The sequence below is a fragment of the Schistocerca serialis genome, chromosome 2 (assembly GCF_023864345.2).
Source record: "Schistocerca serialis cubense isolate TAMUIC-IGC-003099 chromosome 2, iqSchSeri2.2, whole genome shotgun sequence".
Classification (NCBI taxonomy): domain Eukaryota; kingdom Metazoa; phylum Arthropoda; class Insecta; order Orthoptera; family Acrididae; genus Schistocerca; species Schistocerca serialis.
The window spans coordinates 988,592,562-988,613,950 of record NC_064639.1 but is presented as its reverse complement, the minus strand read 5'-3'; the positions used below and the strand labels follow the sequence as shown (position 1 = coordinate 988,613,950).

The following is a 21,389-nucleotide window of genomic DNA, read 5'->3' as shown; positions in this document are numbered from 1 at the left end:
GAATAGCGTGCTCCCAAACACTTTTGTCTGACACTAGATCTGCCACAGATTGCAGTGTATTCTGGTTTACAGAGTGGGAAACCTCCAACCTCTATGTTCTGTGATGAGACTTGCACACCCAACAGTTGCCTACTCGTGGTTTCACTTTCCATAGAGGCTCACGACAGTAGCACATGAATAGCTGACCAGCTATGCTGTTTCCAAGATGCTCATTCCCAGATGCTGAGCAATAACCCACCTTTAAATGTTAAAGTCACATCTGTCAGTGCATTTCCCCATTTGCAGTCTATACTGTCACTAGAATGATTCCTCATTCACCTCTGCTCTACTTTATATTTTCCTGACAATATCATGTGCCTACAACACCACCAAGTGGCATTCAATGTCGTGGTGGACAGTGGTCATAATATTTTGGCTCATCAGTGTACTTTTGGTCTAGTAGACGTACTATCACAACTTGCAAACAGCTTACCTGATTTATCAGGTCTTGCATCAAGTATATCTGTGGTTTCACTTTATCCATATTTCTTTCAAATCCACCACCTGCACTTGTAATGTAGTTAATTAATGCTAATGGAAAGACATTAGCTTTCTGGAAATACTCTACAGTTATGTCACCTTGGCGCTTAGACAGTTTCGTACCATCCTTATTCATAATCAGTGGAAGATGACCATACAGTGGTGGCCGCCAACCAAATGCTCTGTACCATGAAATCAAAAATAAGAAAGGGAGGTAAAATTTCATTAATCCATGGTTGAAAAACTGCCACTTGCATAAGAATAGTGTCCATGCAATTTGATAGATACAAAATTATTACTAGAAAAATCTACACATGCTTCAGATATACTTACTTGTATAATAATATGTGTTTGCTTGTTGAAATCTGCCATTCTACACCTCGCAAAACATGAGAGATTTCCATAAAGTGATCATCAACAACATTCGCAAAATGGTATGTGGGATAGCCATCGGCCTTCATAATTACAGGATCACCTTCAGATTTTGTCAAATCATATGAAATTTCACCATATATTAGATCTAAAAAAGGATCTGTAGGTGACAGCTAAAATGAATTACAATAATTTTAAAAGTGGTAGACAAATTTAAGACATTGTCAGTCTCACTGCAGACAGATGCAATACCTTGAACCGAATGCAGTGAGGAGTACCTTGCTCTAGTCTCTCACCAACCTCACTGTTTGACAAATGACGGCATTTATTGTCGTATCGTGGAACTTGCCTCGCTTTCAACGCCTCTTTTCGCAGTAATTCGAGGCGCCGTTCAGTGCAAAAGCATGGGTATGCTTTCCCAGAAGATAATAAATATTCTGCATGTTTCCTGTAAAATTAAATGGTGAAAACAGATAATATAGATTTGGAACACACATCAAACAGCTGATTAACAACTGAGTTTAATTTCAAGTCAAGTCACTACACGATGAACAGAAGCTTGGACTAGAGAAAGAAACGCAAGGTAATCAGCTGTGTTGTTTTCAAACGAACCATCTCATATTTGCTTTAAGCAATGAAAATCTAAATCTGGAATGTTTGATGGTGATTTGCATCCTGAATACTTGAAGTATAGGAAGTAGAAGTGGTTATAAGTGCTTGCCATGCAGATTCTACACAATACATTCACATTAATATGACTGCCGCCTATGTACGACATCAATGTGCAACAACCACTCACAGTTGGCAGTGATAGCACTAGCAGTGGAGTGTGTACAAAGCATGTCAGGAGGTGTCGGAAACAGTGCAGTCATTGTTTCAATGCAGAAACAAAGCGATTTATTTGACGTCTATTGATGTCTAAAAGGGCATGATGATTGGCTTTCAGGCCAATGGTGGAAGTATTTCCAAGACAGCTATGTTTTTAAACTGTTCTCATGCTGCTGTGGTTAAAGTATAACATGGCAATGTCCAAAACTGGCACCAAGGTAGCTGTGCTGCAACTGTGCTGCACCATGTGCCATTGATGCCAGGGGTGAACAGCAGTTGCGGACACGTGTACAAGTGAACGAACATGCAACTGTCGAGGAACTGACCACCCAGATGAACCAAGGGGCTACCAACAGTGTCTCATCAACGACCATTCAGCAAACATTGCATTTGCAGCAGGCAGTTGGTTCATGCACCCATGCTAACTGCTGTTCTTCAGCGACAAAGGCTGGAATTTGCATGCCAGTATTGCAACTGGAATCCACTGAGTGGCAACAGGTGGCCTTTTCAAAGAAATCATGTTTTATGCTTCACAGGACAAATAGTCATTGATGTGTACTGCAAGAAATGTCTGAAAGCAAACGAGGAGGGAGCACTATGTTTGGGGAATGATTTTATGTCATTCCCCTGGTCATCCTGTCATTTTGGAAAGCACAATGAATCAACATGTACATGCATGGCTCAAAGAGCGCCAGGATGATTTTACTGTACTCCCCTCACCAACCACCTTCCAGATTCAAATCCAATCAAGAACCTGTGGGACCACCTCGATTGGGCTGTTCGTGCCATGGATCCTCAACCAAGAAACCTAGCACAGCTAGCCCAGGCACTGGAGTCAACATCATTGTCAGTACTTTCCAGAACCTCAATAACTTACTTTCTACATGTTCGCAGAGGTCCACGCTGCAAAAGGTGGTTATTCAGGCTTCTGACAGTTATTCAGGCTTCTGAGAGAGGGTCACATTGATGTGACTGGACAGTGTATCTCATCAGTGAATTAAAACAGACACTATCTAACCCATCTGAAGTTTTTTACTGACCTATTTCCGTCACTGGATAACCGCCTTTTACAGAGAGTGCTCTTCGAGCGTTCATCTGAATATATGCCATGGTCTGTCTAAAGACTTCATTTTATCACTGGCTCTTCTCCTCTGAGACGTTCAGAGGAGTTATGATAGCAGAATGTGGTGTTCATATCCGACTCCCAGTCTTGGCATATAGTGTTAAGACGCCTGAAGTATATCTGTGCCTATACTCCACAAGCTACCTGATAGTGTGTGGTGGAGGCTACCTATCGTATCCACAGTCATTTCTTCCTTCTCTCTTCCATTTGAAAATGATAAGGAGGGGGGGGGGGGGGAGGGGGGGGGGGGGGGGAACAACCATCTATAAACTTTCATATGAGCTCTAATTTATTCCTAGGTATTTTAGGATTGTTACTGTTTTCAGTGAGTTTCCACCAATAATGTAATTGAACAGTAATTGCTCTCTTTACCTATTTATGTGCAGGATATATTAGCTATGTAGGAAAAGACAGATTGCTACTTAACTGTACAGAAGACACATTTGAGTTGCAGACAAGCACAACTAAAAAACACTTACATAACGCTTTCAGCCACAGCCTTCATCAGTAAAAGACACACACACACACACACACACACACACACACACACACACACACACACACACACCATTCATATACACAAATAACCACACCTCATGCACACTGTCTGCTAACTCCAGCATCTCCAGTCATCTTGAGATGCTGGAGTTGGCATTCAGACGGTGTTGCTTGAAGTCAGTACTGCAACTGTCTATTGCACTCTGTGAGTGATGGAAAGGTTGATCCGGAAATGCTATCTTCTTATGATGAAACATGGCTGAAGTTCTGAAAATCCTCATAATGTATGTCAAGAGCCCCTGCACAATGTAAAAATAGGAGAGATGTTTTCAAATTAGGGCAACACAAATTATTGGACTGATCCTTCTACACAATAACTTCTGACAGGTGTGTGAACAGTATCCAAGGTGAAACCTGAGTTTCTCCTGGTGTATAAATTGTTCAAATAACTTACCGGAATGCACCCAAGTGACATCTTCGACAACCACCAATCTTTTGACAGGTGTACACCCTGTTATTTCGAAGGCACAAATTCTGTATTGTCGATCATGTTTGGGGTAGTGCCAGTGTTTTACAATTTACTGTGTGTGTGTGTGTGTGTGTGTGTTTTCTAAGTGTTAGCTATCTTTCCAGAGATGCTCTGCATACCAATGTTTTAAATATCCTTGCACTGCACTTTCTCAGTGCATTTGTGGCCTGAAAATGACAGGGTGTGCATCTGTCGAAATGTTGATGACTGTAGAACAGTGGTTTCCAATCTTTCTACGGCCATTACCCTGAAGTGTAATGAGACATGAACTGGCTACACTGCCCCCCCCCCCCCCCCCCCAATGCCACCATCATGAACATCAGTGCCTAACTAAACTTTAGAATAAGAAAGATTTTTTTGAAAATTTTTGTTTTTAAAATAATGAAAGATAAATGATATTTAGTTTTTGTAGGTGTTTCATTAAACCATGAACTAACGAGTCAGTGAGTTGATATTGTTTATTTCTAACAACTATTTTTTCTTTCTTTTTTTATCTGCATTGAGGGGCAGACACTTGTTACAAATCATGCTTCCTCTGCAGCACTCCTCTCGCTAATACCACTTGCTTTGTCCTGACCCTGCATGTAAAATTAACCAAGTGAAAATGTGTACACTAACTCTGGCAATGGGAGATACCATGGAAATCCCAGTGCCAGTCCCAAGCCTGGATAAAGGAGGATGGTTGGGCATGGGACTAACAACGCTACACTGGAAAGAAGAGCTCATTATGGAACCAAAGTACAAACAAAGCCAGATGGACATAATGGACAAACAGTGGAGATGGCATATGAAATGGTATGAAGTGACATGGAATGTGAGAACAATGAATGAGACTGGAGGACTAAAGAATCTGAAATAGGAAATGAAGAACTACACTCCTGGAAATGGAAAAAAGAACACATTGACACCGGTGTGTCAGACCCACCATACTTGCTCCGGGCACTGCGAGAGGGCTGTACAAGCAATGATCACATGCACGGCACAGCGGACACACCAGGAACCGCGGTGTTGGCCGTCGAATGGCGCTAGCTGCGCAGCATTTGTGCACCACCGCCGTCAGTGTCAGCCAGTTTGCCGTGGCATACGGAGCTCCATCGCAGTCTTTAACACTGGTAGCATGCCGCGACAGCGTGGACGTGAACCGTATGTGCAGTTGACAGACTTTGAGCGAGGGCATATAGTGGGCATGTGGGAGGCCGGGTGGATGTACCGCCGAATTGCTCAACACGTGGGGCGTGAGGTCTCCACAGTACATCGATGTTGTCGCCAGTGGTCGGCGGAAGGTGCACGTGCCCGTCGACCTGGGACCGGACCGCAGCGACGCACAGATGCACGCCAAGACCGTAGGATCCTACGCAGTGCCGTAGGGGACCGCACCGCCACTTCCCAGCAAATTAGGGACACTGTTGCTCCTGGGGTATCGGCGAGGACCATTCGCAACCGTCTCCATGAAGCTGGGCTACGGTCCCGCACACCGTTAGGCCGTCTTCCGCTCACGCCCCAACATCGTGCAGCCCGCCTCCAGTGGTGTCGCGACAGGCGTGAATGGAGGGACGAATGGAGACGTGTCGTCTTCAGCGATGAGAGTCGCTTCTGCCTTGGTGCCAATGATGGTCGTATGCGTGTTTGGCGCCGTGCAGGTGAGCGCCACAATCAGGACTGCATACGACCGAGGCACACAGGGCCAACACCCGCCATCATGGTGTGGGGAGCGATCTCCTACACTGGCCGTACACCACTGGTGATCGTCGAGGGGACACTGAATAGTGCACGGTACATCCAAACCGTCATCGAACCCATCGTTCTACCATTCCTAGACCGCCAAGGGAACTTGCTGTTCCAACAGGACAATGCACGTCCGCATGTATCCCGTGCCACCCAACGTGCTCTAGAAGGTGTAAGTCAACTACCCTGGCCAGCAAGATCTCCGGATCTGTCCCCCATTGAGCATGTATGGGACCGGATGAAGCGTCGTCTCACGCGGTCTGCACGTCCAGCATGAACGCTGGTCCAACTGAGGCGCCAGGTGGAAATGGCATGGCAAGCCGCTCCACAGGACTACATCCAGCATCTCTACGATCGTCTGCATGGGAGAATAGCAGCCTGCATTGCTGCGAAAGGTGGATATACACTGTACTAGTGCCGACATTGTGCATGCTCTGTTGCCTGTGTCTATGTGCCTGTGGTTCTGTCAGTGTGATCATGTGATGTATCTGACCCCAGGAATGTGTCAATAAAGTTTCCCCTTCCTGGGACAATGAATTCACGGTGTTCTTATTTCAATTTCCAGGAGTGTATACTGTGACAATAGTGGCAGAACAAGAGGTGAAAAGGAAGTGGAATATTACCATCTGGGACACACACGTTGTTCTACTGCTTTGGAAACAGAGGGTACAAAGGCACAGATTTTTTTGGTTGACAGTGTTCATAAGTCTGCCACATTGGACTTTAAAGAATCTGTGTACTATGAATGAAAGCCTGCTTTTTCAGAATATCTTTCATATGTACATACGCCCCAACAGAAGATGGAGAGCCAGTGGAAAAAATATATATATATTCTATGAGCAATTGGACTTTAAAGAATCTGTGTACTATGAATGAAAGCCTACTTTTTCAGAATATCTTTCATATGTACATACGCCCCAACAGAAGATGGAGAGCCAGTGGAAAAAATATATATATATTCTATGAGCAACTGGAACAGAAAATAGCTCGGGTGGCAAAGCAAGATATAACATTGGTTATGGGGGACTTCAATGCTCAAGTAAGAAGAGAAATTGCATACAGGAAAACAGCTGGTAAGGAGACTCTACATGAAACTTCTAACGATAATGGTCTCCGAATAATTGATTTTGCCATGGGCAATAATATAATTATTAAAAGCACACGGATGCAAAGGAAGGCCGTAAGGAAAGTTTGGTGCTCCTCAGATGGGGTCACAAAAAATCAGATCAATCACATACTCATAGATAGACAACATCCTTCAGATATATTAGAAGTGGATAGTTGTCATGGTATGGATGGAGATAGTGGTCACTATTTGGTAAGAATAAAATACAGGCATATGGTAGCCAATTACAGACAGGGCAAGGAACTATTGTGCCAAGGTTTGATGATGCCAAGTTAAGAAATGATGAAAATACAGTACAACAGTACAAAACTATTTTGACAAATAGACTTAATGAAGCTGAAGACTGACAGGAGATGGTACTGATGAAAGATGAGAAACAGTCAAAGATATAATACATAAGACAGCTGAAACTGCACTGGGTAGAAAGAAGCAATCGAGAACCCAGTTCTGGTTTGATGAAGATTGTAGGAGGAAGATAGAAGAAAGGAATGAAGCAAGAAAAAGTATGCTGCAGTGGAGAACAGGAAGTACGGTAGAAGAATACTAAGTGAAGAGAAGTGAAGGGAAGCAGATAATGAATGTAGGATGGAAAAGAGAGCAATTGAAAAACAGCGTATTAATGAGTTAGAAGAGAGAAAGACTGCTCAGGTAACAAGGTAATTCTATATAAGGGTGAAAGATATAAAGAAAGGAGTCCAACCCAGCACAGCTTTCTGCAAAGATAATGGGAGAAATCTGATTGGGGGAAAAGATCAGATTTTAGACAGCTGGGATTTTAGTGAACTACTGAATACAGAATCTGAAAACAAAGGTAAGGTTGATGCTGGTATGGTAAAAGAGGTGGAGCTGGAAGTAAACAGAGAAGAGTACCAGGAATCAGTTGAGGAACCAACACTGGACGATTTTTGGAAAACATGGTTGTGGAGATGAAGCAGCGATTAGCATGATTAATCAATTATTCAAAAACAGTCTTAATCACATTTGTTATTACTATACCGCCATAATAATAATAAATGTGATTAAGATTGTTTTTTAATAACTGAACACTGGAAGAAGTTAAAGTTAGTATCAATACTCTTAAAAACAATACAGCTCCAGGAGAAGACAATATTACAACAGAAATGATCAAATATGGCAGAGAAAAACTAATAAGGGTTTTGCACGAGATTATAGAGGAAATATGGTGGAAAGAAAACATGCCAGAACAATGGAATACAGCAATACTCTACCCTACATAAGAAACATGACAAAGCCGATTGAGCGAATCATAGAGGAATTGCACTGCTTTGTATAGTATATAAAATATTAGGAAAAATCAGCATCTACAAGACCACCAGTGTGGTTTCAGAACAAACAGATCCACTACAGATCAGATTTTTACTATCAAATAGATCCTTGAAAATGTTATGACTATAAGATCAATGTCCACCAGCTGTTAATTGATTTCAAACAAGCTTATGATAGTATCAAAAGGGATCAATTTTGGAGGGCAATACAAGAGGCAGGAGTACCCAACAAACTGACAAGACTGGTTCAAATGACTTTGAGAAGAACAGTAGTCAAAGTAAAGGTTGAGGTCACTTAATCAAAGGCGTCTGATGTTAACCAAGGATTACACCAGGGTGATGTGCTCACCACTATTCTGTTTAATGTTGCCTTGGAATGGGTAATGCAAAAAGACACACAGCAGCACCCCTGGGGAACACTGTGTAATAGAGTGATACAGGATCCTGCATATGCAGATGATATTAATTCGTTATCTAGTAAGAAACAGGACTGGAAGAAAAGCTTGAAAAATTACAAGGATGTGGAGTGGAGATGAGGCTGGCAATTAAACAGTCAAAGACCAAGTATATGTTAACACCTCGTAAAAGATATAGTGAAGGAAAAAGAAGCAAGTCCCAATTTTTTTATACAGTCCAATATAGCCACAGTCACAAATGATGATGATGAAATGATGAAGACAACACAAACACCCAGTCCCTCGGAAGAGAAAATCCCCAACCCGGCCAGGAATTGAACCCAGGACACCATGATCCAGAGGCAGCAACACTAGCCACTAGACCACAAGCCGCGATCATTGAATGGGAAAGGATGATAGATTTAAATCTCTTGGGTCTCTGGTAACTGAGAATAATGATGTGAGAGAAGAAATACATGCAAGGATTGCAGCTGGTAACACGAGTTACTTTGCACTGATTAAAGCATTTAAAGCAAGAAGCCATAGTAGGAATCTGAAGCTGACTGTGTGTCATAAGGTAGTGAGAAATGTGGTTATGTATGATTTAGAGACTTGGACAATGACATAAAATGACGAAGAGCTGTTGCAGAGATGGGAAAAGAAGAAAATCTGTGGGCCAGTGAATGATAGGGGATTTTAGTTGTATAACAAATCAGACATCATGCCAGAAATAGAAAGTAATAGGCCACATTGCTTGGAACATGTAGGAAGTATGATGGAGAACAGCACAGTCACGAAAGTTTTCACAGGAAAACCAGGTGGACACCTTATGAGGGGCAGACCAAGGATCACATGGCTCAACAACGTGGAGGAGGACTTGAGAAGAATGGAAGTTACAAGGTGGAGAGCCAAGGCAGCTAACAGAGAAGAGTGGGCAGAGATTGTCCAGGAAGCCAAGACCCTATAAGGTCTGTAGTGCCAAGGAGTAAGTAAGTAAGTAAGTAAGTAAGTAAGTAAATGCATGCATTATACTTATTGCTTCTAAATCACTTGATTACTGGACTCCTTACTTCTGAAGTGGAAGAAATTTGAAGACCTCACACTGCCAACACTTTGTGCCTAACCATTGCCACTAGTAGTAGTAGTAGTAGTAGTAATAATAATAATAATAATGTGTAAGCCCTACAGCAATTTAATAGCCATTACATAATTACTGTTGTTTTGTGCTGTCAATTACTTCATTTATCTGTTGTGAAATGAATAATGAAGCAATTTCTGATCCACTGCGGGAACTACCTACAACTCTGAGAGTTTTCTCATGAGCTATTTAAGCATTTATGATGCATATGCCACAGTTTTACTGTCATCGATGGGTGGTACAAAGTACGTAGCATATGGGTTGTGAGTGGACTATATGAGGAAGATGATGCTTATATATTTGTTTCACAAGCTGTAGCCTCCACACCACACTGTCACATGTTAATGCTAGAGAGAGAGAGAGAATAATTATTTTTTTCTTTTTTTGTGACTTGTGTAGTCAGTATTACAATCTTACAGGAAGTGATGATAGTAATGGTCTTTTAAATATAATTCAGTTGCATGACCGAAACAAAAATGAACCCTTTCGTTTTGACCCCACAGAAAATTTCATTTTAACACTCAGTGGGTAATCACCCATAGGCTGGAAACCACTGTTGTAGATGATGTCACCGGACTGCATTCCTGTAAGTCATCTGAACAAAATACAAGGTGTGCACCAAGAGTCATGAAATATATTTTTCAAAAGTTTTGTATTAATAATAAGAATAATGGATATTCTTGGATGGAATAATACATAAAATAAGGAGCAGAGTGATGTGTGGATCACTGAAACACAGAACAAAAAACAGCACTCACACCAGTTTTCAAGCATTAGCTCTTTTTCCATCAAAAAACACACACACACACAAATGTGTCCAAACACTGGGCTACATAAAGAGTTAATACTCTTCAAACTATTCTCCATGAGCATCTACACATTTTTTTCCATTTCCCAGGCCTGGTGCACCTCCTCGATGGCCTTGATGGGAATCTCCTTTAAAGCTGCCACAGCCACTTAGCCTCAAAACAGCATCCTTTGAGTACATTCTTGACCTTGAGGAACAAAAAGAAGTCAGCTGGAAGGAGATCAGCACTGTAGCGTGCTCTGATGCCATGTTATGCTTTGCCAGGAAGTGATGCAGCAGTCGGGTAGCAGCAATGTTTTTTCATACGAGGATGGTTTTCACAATCTTCCCAGAACATCCACATAGTAGGGAGTGTTAAAAGCCTATCACTGAAGCACAAACTCTTTGTGAGCCACATCCATGGTGTCGAGAAAGACAATCAACACTTGTGAGGAATAGCACTGGTAGATGCACATCCATGAAGCTCTCGCTAAGTAAAGTGATTAATATTGAAATAAGAAAGATATTAGCTAATATTACATTTTAGACTAGTGCATTTACTTCTTCTCTAGGCTATCTATTGAAGGTTTTGCTTTTCTGAGCATATTTAGATCGAAAAGAAAGTATTTTGTAAAGGCCTGTAGTCACTAGTTTTGTTTGCATTTTAGGCATAAATTTGTTCAAGTCTAGACCTTTATTTTTGACTACACTTAGTGGTTCAAAGTTAAATTAATTCGTGTTTGTCATATAGAGTTTAGGTAGTTAATTGAAACTTTTGAAAGTATGTTTAAAAGTCTCCTGACATTAGTGTTCAATTACATATTACTACACGTTACAAAACTTCAGTGCTCTTGTGCCAAGTTATTCTCTGCTTTTGCGTAAATTTTTCTATCAAACCATGTGTGACAAACATGGTGGTTGCTGTAGAATCCTGAAGGAGGGGTTGTTCTGTGAAGACTGCAGGTTATGGTTTCAATGGGACAAATGTAGCGGTGAGAAAATGTGGGTAGGTTATGTAGAACGGACAGAAAAATCGCTGAACAGGAGGCAAAAATTGGTGCCTTTAAGGCTGAATTAGAAAACCTGAATTTGTAATTATGTAGGCTAAGAGAGAAAAGGAGGCAGGGCACTGCAAAAAAGTAGCAAGCAAAGTGTGAAAAAGGAAAACTGTTGAAAAAAACTTTTGAAATTTAGTTAGCAAATCAGTTTGGCTTGCTATCTGAAGTACTGAGGAACGGCCTCATCCAGATGTAGTTGAATGTAGGTTGAAGCAGAATATTAGTTTAAAGAAAAAGAGAGAGGTCAGGATCAAACCAGAATAGGAAAAGAAGAATTCTGCTTCTGTACCAGGTCACAAGTTTTGTCTAACCAAGTGCTAGCCTTAGCAAGGTGGCAGAAAACTTAGGTTAGCTATGCAGAGGCTTTGAGAAGGAAGATCAGGTAATTATAGTTGGGGGAGCAGGAAACAGCCTGGCTAGGAATACAAGATATATTATTAGGAGTGACCTGGATAAAATAGGTGCAGAAACCGGGCACACAAATGCGGGGTTTGTGGAGGTCTTTGAACGCCATGATCAGCCCTGGGTAAACACTGCTGTAAGGTATGTTAACACTGAGCTGAACGGGATGCTCTAGACATCAGCAAAATCTCACATGGCCTGCACCTAAATAGGAAGGGGAAAGATAAGTTGCCTCCTCTGTTAGCGGATACTGTAAGGGAGGTTACAGTCACACAAGGGACGATCCCTGCCGTTAATGGGACCAGGCATAAGGGTTTTTTTAGGTTAAAGCCAAAGTCCAGGCAGACAACAATCAAGAAGAATAGAAAAATACAATAAAAGAAGCTTCATGAACAGTAAATAGGGATAAAGCTAAAGGTAGTATCAATTTACATCAAAATATCAGATGAATAAAAAATAAAGTAGAAGAACTGTTAGTGTGTTTATATGATCTCAAAAATAAAAATGAGATTGAAATACTTTGTCTGAACACCATGTAACTGTGGGGATGGGAAGTGTCAGTATAAATTGGTATAATTTAGCATCTTATACTTGAAGATCTAGCATGAATAGAGGAGGAGATGCTATTTACACTAAACAAGGGTATAAATACAAAACTGTAGAAGTAAGCAAATTTTGTGTCGATCAGCACTTTGAAGTTTGTGCATTTGAACTACAGCTAGATAATGTAGTGTTGATATTAGCAACAGTGCACAGGTCTCCATTGGGAGATTTGGAGCTATTCATAAAAAAGTTTGACTACCTATTATGCTGTTTGTCACACAAAAAGAATAAGTTATTAATCTGTGGGGATTTAAATGTAAACTTTAAGCAATTCTAATAGGAAAAGTGAACTAGAAGTGTTATTAATGACATAAAACTTAGAATCAGTGATCAATTTCCCTACACATATAGCTCAAGACAGTAGCACTCTACAGATAATGTATTTGTACAGCAAGAGGATGTAAAGCTAACACACTTTCCCTGTGATAAATGGATTACTAGACCATGATGCACAATTGCTTAACTTACAAAATGTAGCAAGATGTACAGTTCAGGAACTATTAAGTAAAAGGGTAAGGTTGCTCAACCCAGTCTCTTAGAGCACTTCATAGAAAGTTTAAGAAATGTTAATTGGGGAGATGTGTATAATGAGCTAAATGCTAATGATAAATGCAACATATTTTTTGATCCATTTATATTTCTCTTTGAACATTGTTGACCAACCAAAAAATAAATAAATAAATAAAAATAAAAAATACTAAAGCTAATACCAAATAGTTTTCAAAGGTACTTTGGATTATAACAGGTATTAAGGTGTCTTCAGAAAAAAAGGAAAATTGTATGAGACAGCAAGATTTAGTGAAGACCCAGAAGTAATTTTACACTACAAAAATTATTGCAACATATTGAGAAAAGTTGTCAGAAAATCAAGAAATACGTTTGTTAGAGACGAAATTAACAACTCGGGCAATAAAATCAAATCAATATGGAATGCTGTTAGAAGGGAGGCAGGAAAAGTAACCACTGGGTTAGGTATTATTACAATTGAAGAGAATGAGACCATTTTAACCAACAGTACACAAGCAGCTAATGTATTTAACAACCATTTCTTAAATGTAGGTGAAAAAGTTGGTGAGAACAGTTCAAAAGAAAAAGCCAAGCAATACATGGAAGAGTCAGTTAATTGAGAAATCTTAGTCAGATTAATTTTCACCAAACAACCTCTTCTGAAATAAGGAAAATCATTAAATCTTTGAAAACTGAAATGTTCTGTTGAAGCAGATGACATCTCTAACAAGATATTAAAACAATGTGGAGCAGTTATAGCTGATGTTCTGAGCCAAGTATGCAATGCATCACTAACTCAAAATATTTTCCCAGACAGGTTAAAATATGCCACTGTCAAGTCTCTCTACAATAAAGGGGACACCATAGATATCAATAATTACTGGCCAGTATCTTTGCTTACAGCATTTTCAAAAATCGCCAAGAAAGTAATGTACTCAAGAGTGATTAGCAACCCAACAGTAATGGGATACTTAGTAAATGACAGTTGAGATTTCAAAAATGCTGTTCCACTGAGACAGCAATATACAATTTCACTGCCCACATAATAGAGTACAAAAATAGTAAACGTCACCAACAGGAATTTTCTGTGACTTATGCAAAGCATTTGATTGTGTGAACTATGACATTATATTACAGAAAATACAATTCTATGGTATAAATGGAACAGCATATGAGTGGTTTAAGTCATATCTACAGAACAGGAAGCAAAAAGTTTCTTTATACGTTTTAAGTGATTTAAGGAAGTTTGCCACTTCATCTAACTGGGGTAAAAATACATTAGGTGTTAAATAGGGTCCCCTTCTGTTCTTAATATATGGGAATGCCCTGCCTTCTTAGCTGAAACAAAGGCAAACTAACACTGCTTGCTGATGATACAAGCATCATTATTAATCCAGTAAAAGAAAATCCAATAGAAAATGATACAAATAATGTTTTTGGAAAAGTTATTAATTGGTTTTCTGCAAATGGGTTTGCTCTGAACTTTGAATTTTCTGCTGCAAGGAGTAAAGTTCCTTCAATACCTATAATACATCACCAGACGTCAGTAGCTAGAGCAGAGCATACTAAGTTTTTGGATGTACATATAGATGAGAATCTTAACTGGAAAATTCATATTTTGGATCTCCTTAAGTGGTGTGGGGCTCATAGTCGCACGTCTTGTAGGCATCTGTTTAAAAGGTTAGGAGTTCTTGTAACAGCCTCACCACACATTTACTCAGTGATGAAATTTGTTCTCAATAACGGGGCCCAGTTTAAAAACAACTGTGACATTCACAATTATAACACTAGAAGAAAGGACAATGTACAATATCTTCTACTTCACTGACCTTTGGCACAGAAAGGGGCAAAATATGCTGCTGTAAAACTTTTTGATAAATTAGAATATGAAATGAAATGTCTGACAGACAGCAGTAATAGGTTCAAAAATAAACTGAAATCTTATCTCCTTGAAAACTCCTTCTACGCCACAGGTGAATTCTTGAATAGGAATAAATAAATCTAAAGGTACAATATATGCATTTTGTGCCATTTAAGGGAATGGGGTAGGTAATAAAAATTTTAAGCTTAAAAAAAAAAAAAACCTTGATTCATGTGTGCATTTCTTGTGCACTTGACACATTCCACATCGTAATGGTTGCTGTGAGATTGATCAATTGAACACGTAACTAACTAAGTAACTAAATTATCCTCAACTCGGATTTACTCATCCCCGACTCCTCCTGTTTCAGGGTGTGCCATTTGGCACTCTGGCACTTCGTCTTTGGGTCAGATTGGAATGTTCACGTTTCATCACCATCAATGATGTTGTTCCAATAACCTAGTTAAGTTTCTGCATGCTGCATCACTTCCCTTGCGATCAAACCTTGATTGGCCTTTTGCTCATCCGTCAACAGTTTCGGGATCAGCTCAGTTCATACCTTTTGCATATTTAATTCTTCTGTAATGTTGCAATGCACAGCAGTTTCTCTACATCTACATCAGTACTCAGCTGTCCACCTGACAGTGTGTGGCAGAGGGTACTTCTGGAACCACTATCTGATCCCATCTTCCCTGTGCCACTCGCGAATGGCGCATGGGAAGAATGATTGTTGGTAAGCCCCTGTATTAGCTCTAATGTCTCGATGATGTCATTTAGTGAAATGTATGTGGGAGGAAACAATATGTTGTCTGAGTCAATAGCAAACCTCTCTGTGATGCATAATACCTCTCTTGTAGCATCTGCCACTAGCGTCTGTTAAGCATTTCTCTAACACTTTCATGTTGACTAAATGATCTCGTGACAAAATGCGCCACTCTTCATTGGATCTTCTCCATCTCTTCTATCAGTCCCACCCAGTACGGGTTCTAGAATGATGAACAATACTCAAGAACCAGACGAACAAGTGCCTTGTAAGCCACTTCTTTTTTCCTAGGAACCTGTGTGGCATCTGTTTTTCCTACTATTTGTTTTATGCAGTCATTCCAGCTGAGGTCACTCTGGATAGTTATTCCTACGTATTTTTTGGTAGATACTGCTGCCAGCAATTTGTCATCAATAATGTAGCTGTACAACAGTGGATTTCTTTTCCTACGTATGTGCAATATGTTACATTTATTTATGCACAGGGTCAAGTGGCATTCATCAACCCTCTGTAGGTCATTCTACCTATCTTCCGGTGTTGTTACTGTCTTTTAGACAACTGCACCACATGTGAACGGTCTTAAAGTGCTTCTGATGCTTTTACTAGGTCATTCATATCCACTGTAAACAGTCCTACCACACTTCTGTCGGGTACTACAGAAATTACCTTGACAACTGTCAACTTAGTTCCGTTACGGGTGATGTGTTGAGTTCTATCTCTACAGAATCCTTGAATCCAGTTTCAAATCTGGCCAAATAGTTGGTAAGCAGCATTGTGGGACAGTTCAAATGCCTTCCTCACGTCAGGGAACACACCATCAATCTGTGCTAGAGATCTCATGGAGAGACATAGGGCACTGAGTTTCACAAGATATCTGTAGAAACCTTGTGGATTTTTACATAGGAGATTTTCATTCTCCAAAAATATTATAAATTCTTGAGCATTAACATGTTCCATAAAAAATAATATGAAATGATCGTATGGCATTGTTGGCCGGGAGGCCCCATTCGGGGTGGTTCGGCCGCTGTATTGCAAGTCCTTTGTAGGTGATGCCACATCGGTGACTTGTGAGTCAATGATGATGAAAATAATGATGAAGGACACGCAACACCCAGTCCACTGCTGGAATCGAACCCGGGCCCCCTGCGTGGTAGGCGGTAACACTACTGCTATGCTACGGAGGCGGACACATGTTCCATAATTCTACAACAAATTGACATTGACAATGTAAGGCTACAATTATGTGCACCTTTCCTTGAAAGTGGGAGCGACCTGTGATTTTTTTTCTAGCTGGTAGGTACCCTTAATTGCTCCAGTGAACTATGATAAAATGCTGCTAGAAGCAAACCCAGTTGTTTTGCATAATCTTTGTAGAATCTTGTAGGTATCTCATCTAGTTGTAATGCCTTTCCACTACTAAATGAATGCAGTTGCTTTTCTATTCTGCGATCAACTATCTCAATGTCCACCATTTTGGCATGCATATGATGACTGAAAGAAGATAACATATTACGATTTTCTGCAGTGAAACAACTTCAGTATTTCGTCCTTCTCTCTGCAATCTTCGTTTTCTGTGTCTGTATGGTAGACAGACTGAATAAATAGATGATTTCGAATCACTACTGATTTTACATAAGACCAAAACCATTTTGGAATATTCATCAGGTCAGCAAGCAGCCGAGCACTAATTTTAAGTCAGCATTCAACAACCCACATGTGTGAGTTGCATTTTCATCAGATTGGCTTGTTGATGGTCATCAAGGACAGAGATCATCATCCAACCCTTCCTCGCTCCTGTAAAACTTCCCCAACCCAATAACTTGCACATATAAAAGAGCAGACTCCCCAGAAGCTTATTTAAGAAGTTCACAGTTTTCTGCAGCATTTTTGTTGAGTTTTACGAAAACTTCATTGCCCAACATTGTTCAAAAGTATCCACTATGATGTGATCTCAAAACAGAGGTGCACTAAATGATCCTGATGCCATCAATGCTAGGAGCAAAGTGACCAATGTTGTGCTGCAAAGCTGAGAGTCCACCCACCTGTCTCAAAATGCCCAACATGCTGCAACCTGTCATGGAAAGAAAGAAAGAAAAGAAAAACAGACATTTTTCATAAGTTTTGGGATGCAATCTTTTTCCCCTCAAATATATTGCTCATTGTGATTAAGACATGGAAGATTAGCTTCTTTTCGTTGCTGCAAAAGACACTGTCACATGTTATTCACTTACAGGATATTTAAAACGAACATTCCTTGCCTTCCTGTCACAGCTCAGAGCAAGTGCTACCAAAATTACCACATAAAACATTCAAGTAATCACATTCCTTCTATTCTTAACTTTAACTCTGTTCACTGCCCCTTCTATAGCATGGTGGCTGTCTTTTCTCTTGGCACTGTACTCCACCCTCAGCTTACCATTACAATATTAAATAAAAGTAACACAGATGTAAACCATGGGAAGCTAAGAAGAATCTATACCTGTTACATGAGACAATTTTTCAGTCTTAGATATTTGACAAATGACAGTAGACAATGCATAAGAAAGTGTCTTTCAGGGAATGGAAGAAGTTACAATGTTGGAGGACATACTTACTGACTTACAAATGCACATTTAAATATTTTCAAGTTTGATCACATCATTCTCTGCCTTTCTAACTCTTAGTTTGTCCTTTCCTGTACCCTCCCCCTCCCCTCCCACACCCCAACTGTGTTTCACTTTTCTGGCAATCACAATTTATGTACTCTAAACAACAAACCTTTGTTGCAATTTCTACTGTCTCATTTCTATGACTAAATCTGACTTTACTATTCTATCATCATCTTCTTCCTCTCCTGTTGATTGAGAAACTGTGAATGGTTCAACATTCACACTTCATAAACCTTTCCTTCGCTAAAATACTTATCGGAAAACAATCACAGGAAGGAAACAGAGTGGGAAAGAGGATTGAATGAGAGAGTGAGTGAGCGAGCGAGTGCTTGAGAGTGAGAGAGAGAAAATATCACAGAATACAATACATGAAGCTAATTTGCATAGTCTTTTAGTTTTACTTAAATTTTATTTTTCAGAGTTTTACTTCATTTAAACTTTGTTTTGTGATGAACTATACTTACTGTAAAATTAATATGCTACAGTACTAAAAGTTCAAATTTACGTGGGCAAATGTTAAAGGCCTTAATAACTGAAGAAATAATTTTGTTAAATATAAAGAACCATTAACAGAACACCATAACTATAATTTTGTTAGTTAAAAAAAGTCAAGCAATCTGGCACAAGAAATCTAATTGTAAATAAAGTTATAACAAAGTTACAAAGATTATTGTAGGTGTGGCCGCATGACTCAGTACTGATTTCTCTCTCACTCAGTATGTTGCTCAATTCTTATACAGCCAAGTAGTTTGTTACTTAAAATGTTTGGAGCTACTGTGTGATTGGGATACTTTTTGCCTGGTACAATAAACAAAAAGCTGTAACCAGAATGCATAATTTTATTTCCGTTGTATAAACCTGAGACAAATTGATCACGCATAGTAATAAGATAAGTAACCGAGTCACTGTCTTTAAAGTTACTCCTTCAATGATAATATGTCCTGATATTACTAGTTTATTTGCTACAAAAATTACCTGGTTAACAAATTTACTTACTAAAGTAATTAATATTCTGTATTATGCGACAGAAGAGTAATATGATAAACAATAGATCAAAAATTGACATTTTGGATGAAGAAGAACTTACCTATACAAATTCAGTCTCTCTGATTGCTTATACGGGCCATATGGACCACCCTGTAATGGACTTTCATCTGGCTCAATACCAGCCCAATTAAGGTCTTTTTCTAGTTTTTCTGCTGCCTCTGGCACAAGCCTACTTTGGTCAGTATCTTCTATCCTAAGTACAAACTGTCCATTGTGCGATTTCGCAAATAAGTAATTATACAAAGCTGTTCTCAAACCTCCCAGGTGGAGATGACCTAAATTAAAAGAATTACACATTAGTAGTAACAATACACAATTGATTTAATAGTACACATATAATAGCCTTTGAAATTATAAAACAAACACCACTAACACAAAAATATTATTTACAACTAGCAGACAAGACAAATAATCCACAAGAACTGGGCTTCGAAATAAACATATATATTACTGCAAATGGTAATTTGTATACTGTTATGTGTATCAAATGTACCTGCAAAATTGCTTAAAGGCTGTATAAAAAGCAGAATAAAACTGAAACCATCATGGGTGGCTGGCTGGATTTTTAACAATGGAGACTGTGTTTGTAGAAATCCTTTCCTGAAATGAGTGCAAGAGACTGCCTCTCTTTATAAAATTATAGCGTGAATATCCAAAGATGAAACTGCCACTAGGAGAAATGACTGGGTGATGTGTAGTGAATCCATTCAAGTGCAATAGTTAAATAAAAATCACCTATCCTTGGAGTACCAAACTTTAATCAGCCAATTCCTTCTCTCACTAAACGTAATAGTCATTATTGCCATAACACTTTGTCATCCCATGAAATTGCTTCTCAATTCTACTTTGTCCAATGACGCCGCCTGATATTGATGACATATTTATTTGTGTCACCAACAATGTTACCAATATATGCAGGAAGACTGCTTTGAAAGTCTGGGCACAAGTAGCAGGGTGACAATTTTGGCTATTAGGTGCAGGAATATCACATTTCCTGAACTAGGTTACACACAAGGTGCACTTGCAGCTTTCTGCACTGTGGTTGCATCTTAGCCAACTGTGATGGGTGCCTGCCCTTGGCTTCCACAATATTGTGGTTGGGAGTTGTTCCTTCAGCTCACCTCCACTTGAATTGGTAGCCAGAGTCAGGTAGTGAAAGAGCCACTCAAAGGACTAATCTGAATGATGAAATTACAAGCCACCAGAATCTTGTTGATGGAAAGGCAGTTGCTCAATCGCACTCAGCCCACTTCAATCATTGCTACCACTATAAGATCATGGGCAGCTGCATCAACATGTGAGCAGTTTTTTCCACATGTGGTGATCCTCGCTGGTCACAGTTGCATACTCATGTCCTCTCAACTCTTATTAGGCCCACTACATTATTTCATGAACCAACTAGCTCTTGAAAAGCAATGTTCTCTTTCTGAGCTTTTTGTAAAGTTAGTTAGTTAACTAGTGTCATGTTTCACGTATCATCTGCACATTAAATCTTAATGTTGTGGTATGTTTCATCCTATTCACGTCACAAATTATTTTGGAAATATGACTATATGCATATAATTTACAAGTGTGTGCTCCCTTTTTTTTCTATTTGTTTGTACAAATATATTCATTCCTGTTGTGCGCAAATTAATTTCATCAGAACAGCAACACCTCACACAAGTTTATTCCTCCACCAGCTGCCCCCTCCTTCCTCTTCTCTTCCGATTTAGTAGACTGGTTTGATGCAGCTCTCGATCCTAGTCTGTACTGTGCAACTCTCTTTATCCCTACGTAACTACTGCAATGTACATCTACTTGAACCTGTTTACTATATTCAAGCCTCGACTCCCTTAGGCGCCACCCCCCCCCCCCCAAACACAAACACACATTTCCCTCTGTTACTAAACTGATTATTTCTGGATGCCTTAGGATATGTCCTACCAACCTTCCTCCTCTTCTACAACTATGAGAGTCGGTCAATAAGGAATGCCCCACATTTTTTTAAAAAAAAAAAAGCTGTTAATAAACACAGACAAACATCCTTGTTGGGGTTTCACATCTGATGTCTGTTCTGTGCACCGGTGAAGTTTCGAACCATTCTGGCATATGGCAGAGCAGTAGTACAACATCAAAATGATGTCTACATATGACTCATGTTACAAGCAGTGTGCTGTTATTGAAGCCTTGTG

General features: G+C 39.7%; 1 protein-coding gene across 1 annotated transcript in view; it reads right to left on the bottom strand.

Annotated features, from left to right (window-relative positions):
• Positions 1 to 21,389, bottom strand: part of LOC126458417 (probable glutamate--tRNA ligase, mitochondrial) — an 82,587-nt gene that overhangs the window by 45,912 nt on the left and 15,286 nt on the right. The window contains exons 2-5 of the mRNA XM_050095448.1: positions 19,256 to 19,490; positions 1,144 to 1,339; positions 853 to 1,064; positions 473 to 701 (exon numbers count right to left, since the gene is read on the bottom strand). Of these exons, the coding sequence (XP_049951405.1) occupies positions 473 to 701; positions 853 to 1,064; positions 1,144 to 1,339; positions 19,256 to 19,490 (872 nt within the window). The remainder of the gene's footprint in view (positions 1 to 472; positions 702 to 852; positions 1,065 to 1,143; positions 1,340 to 19,255; positions 19,491 to 21,389) is intronic.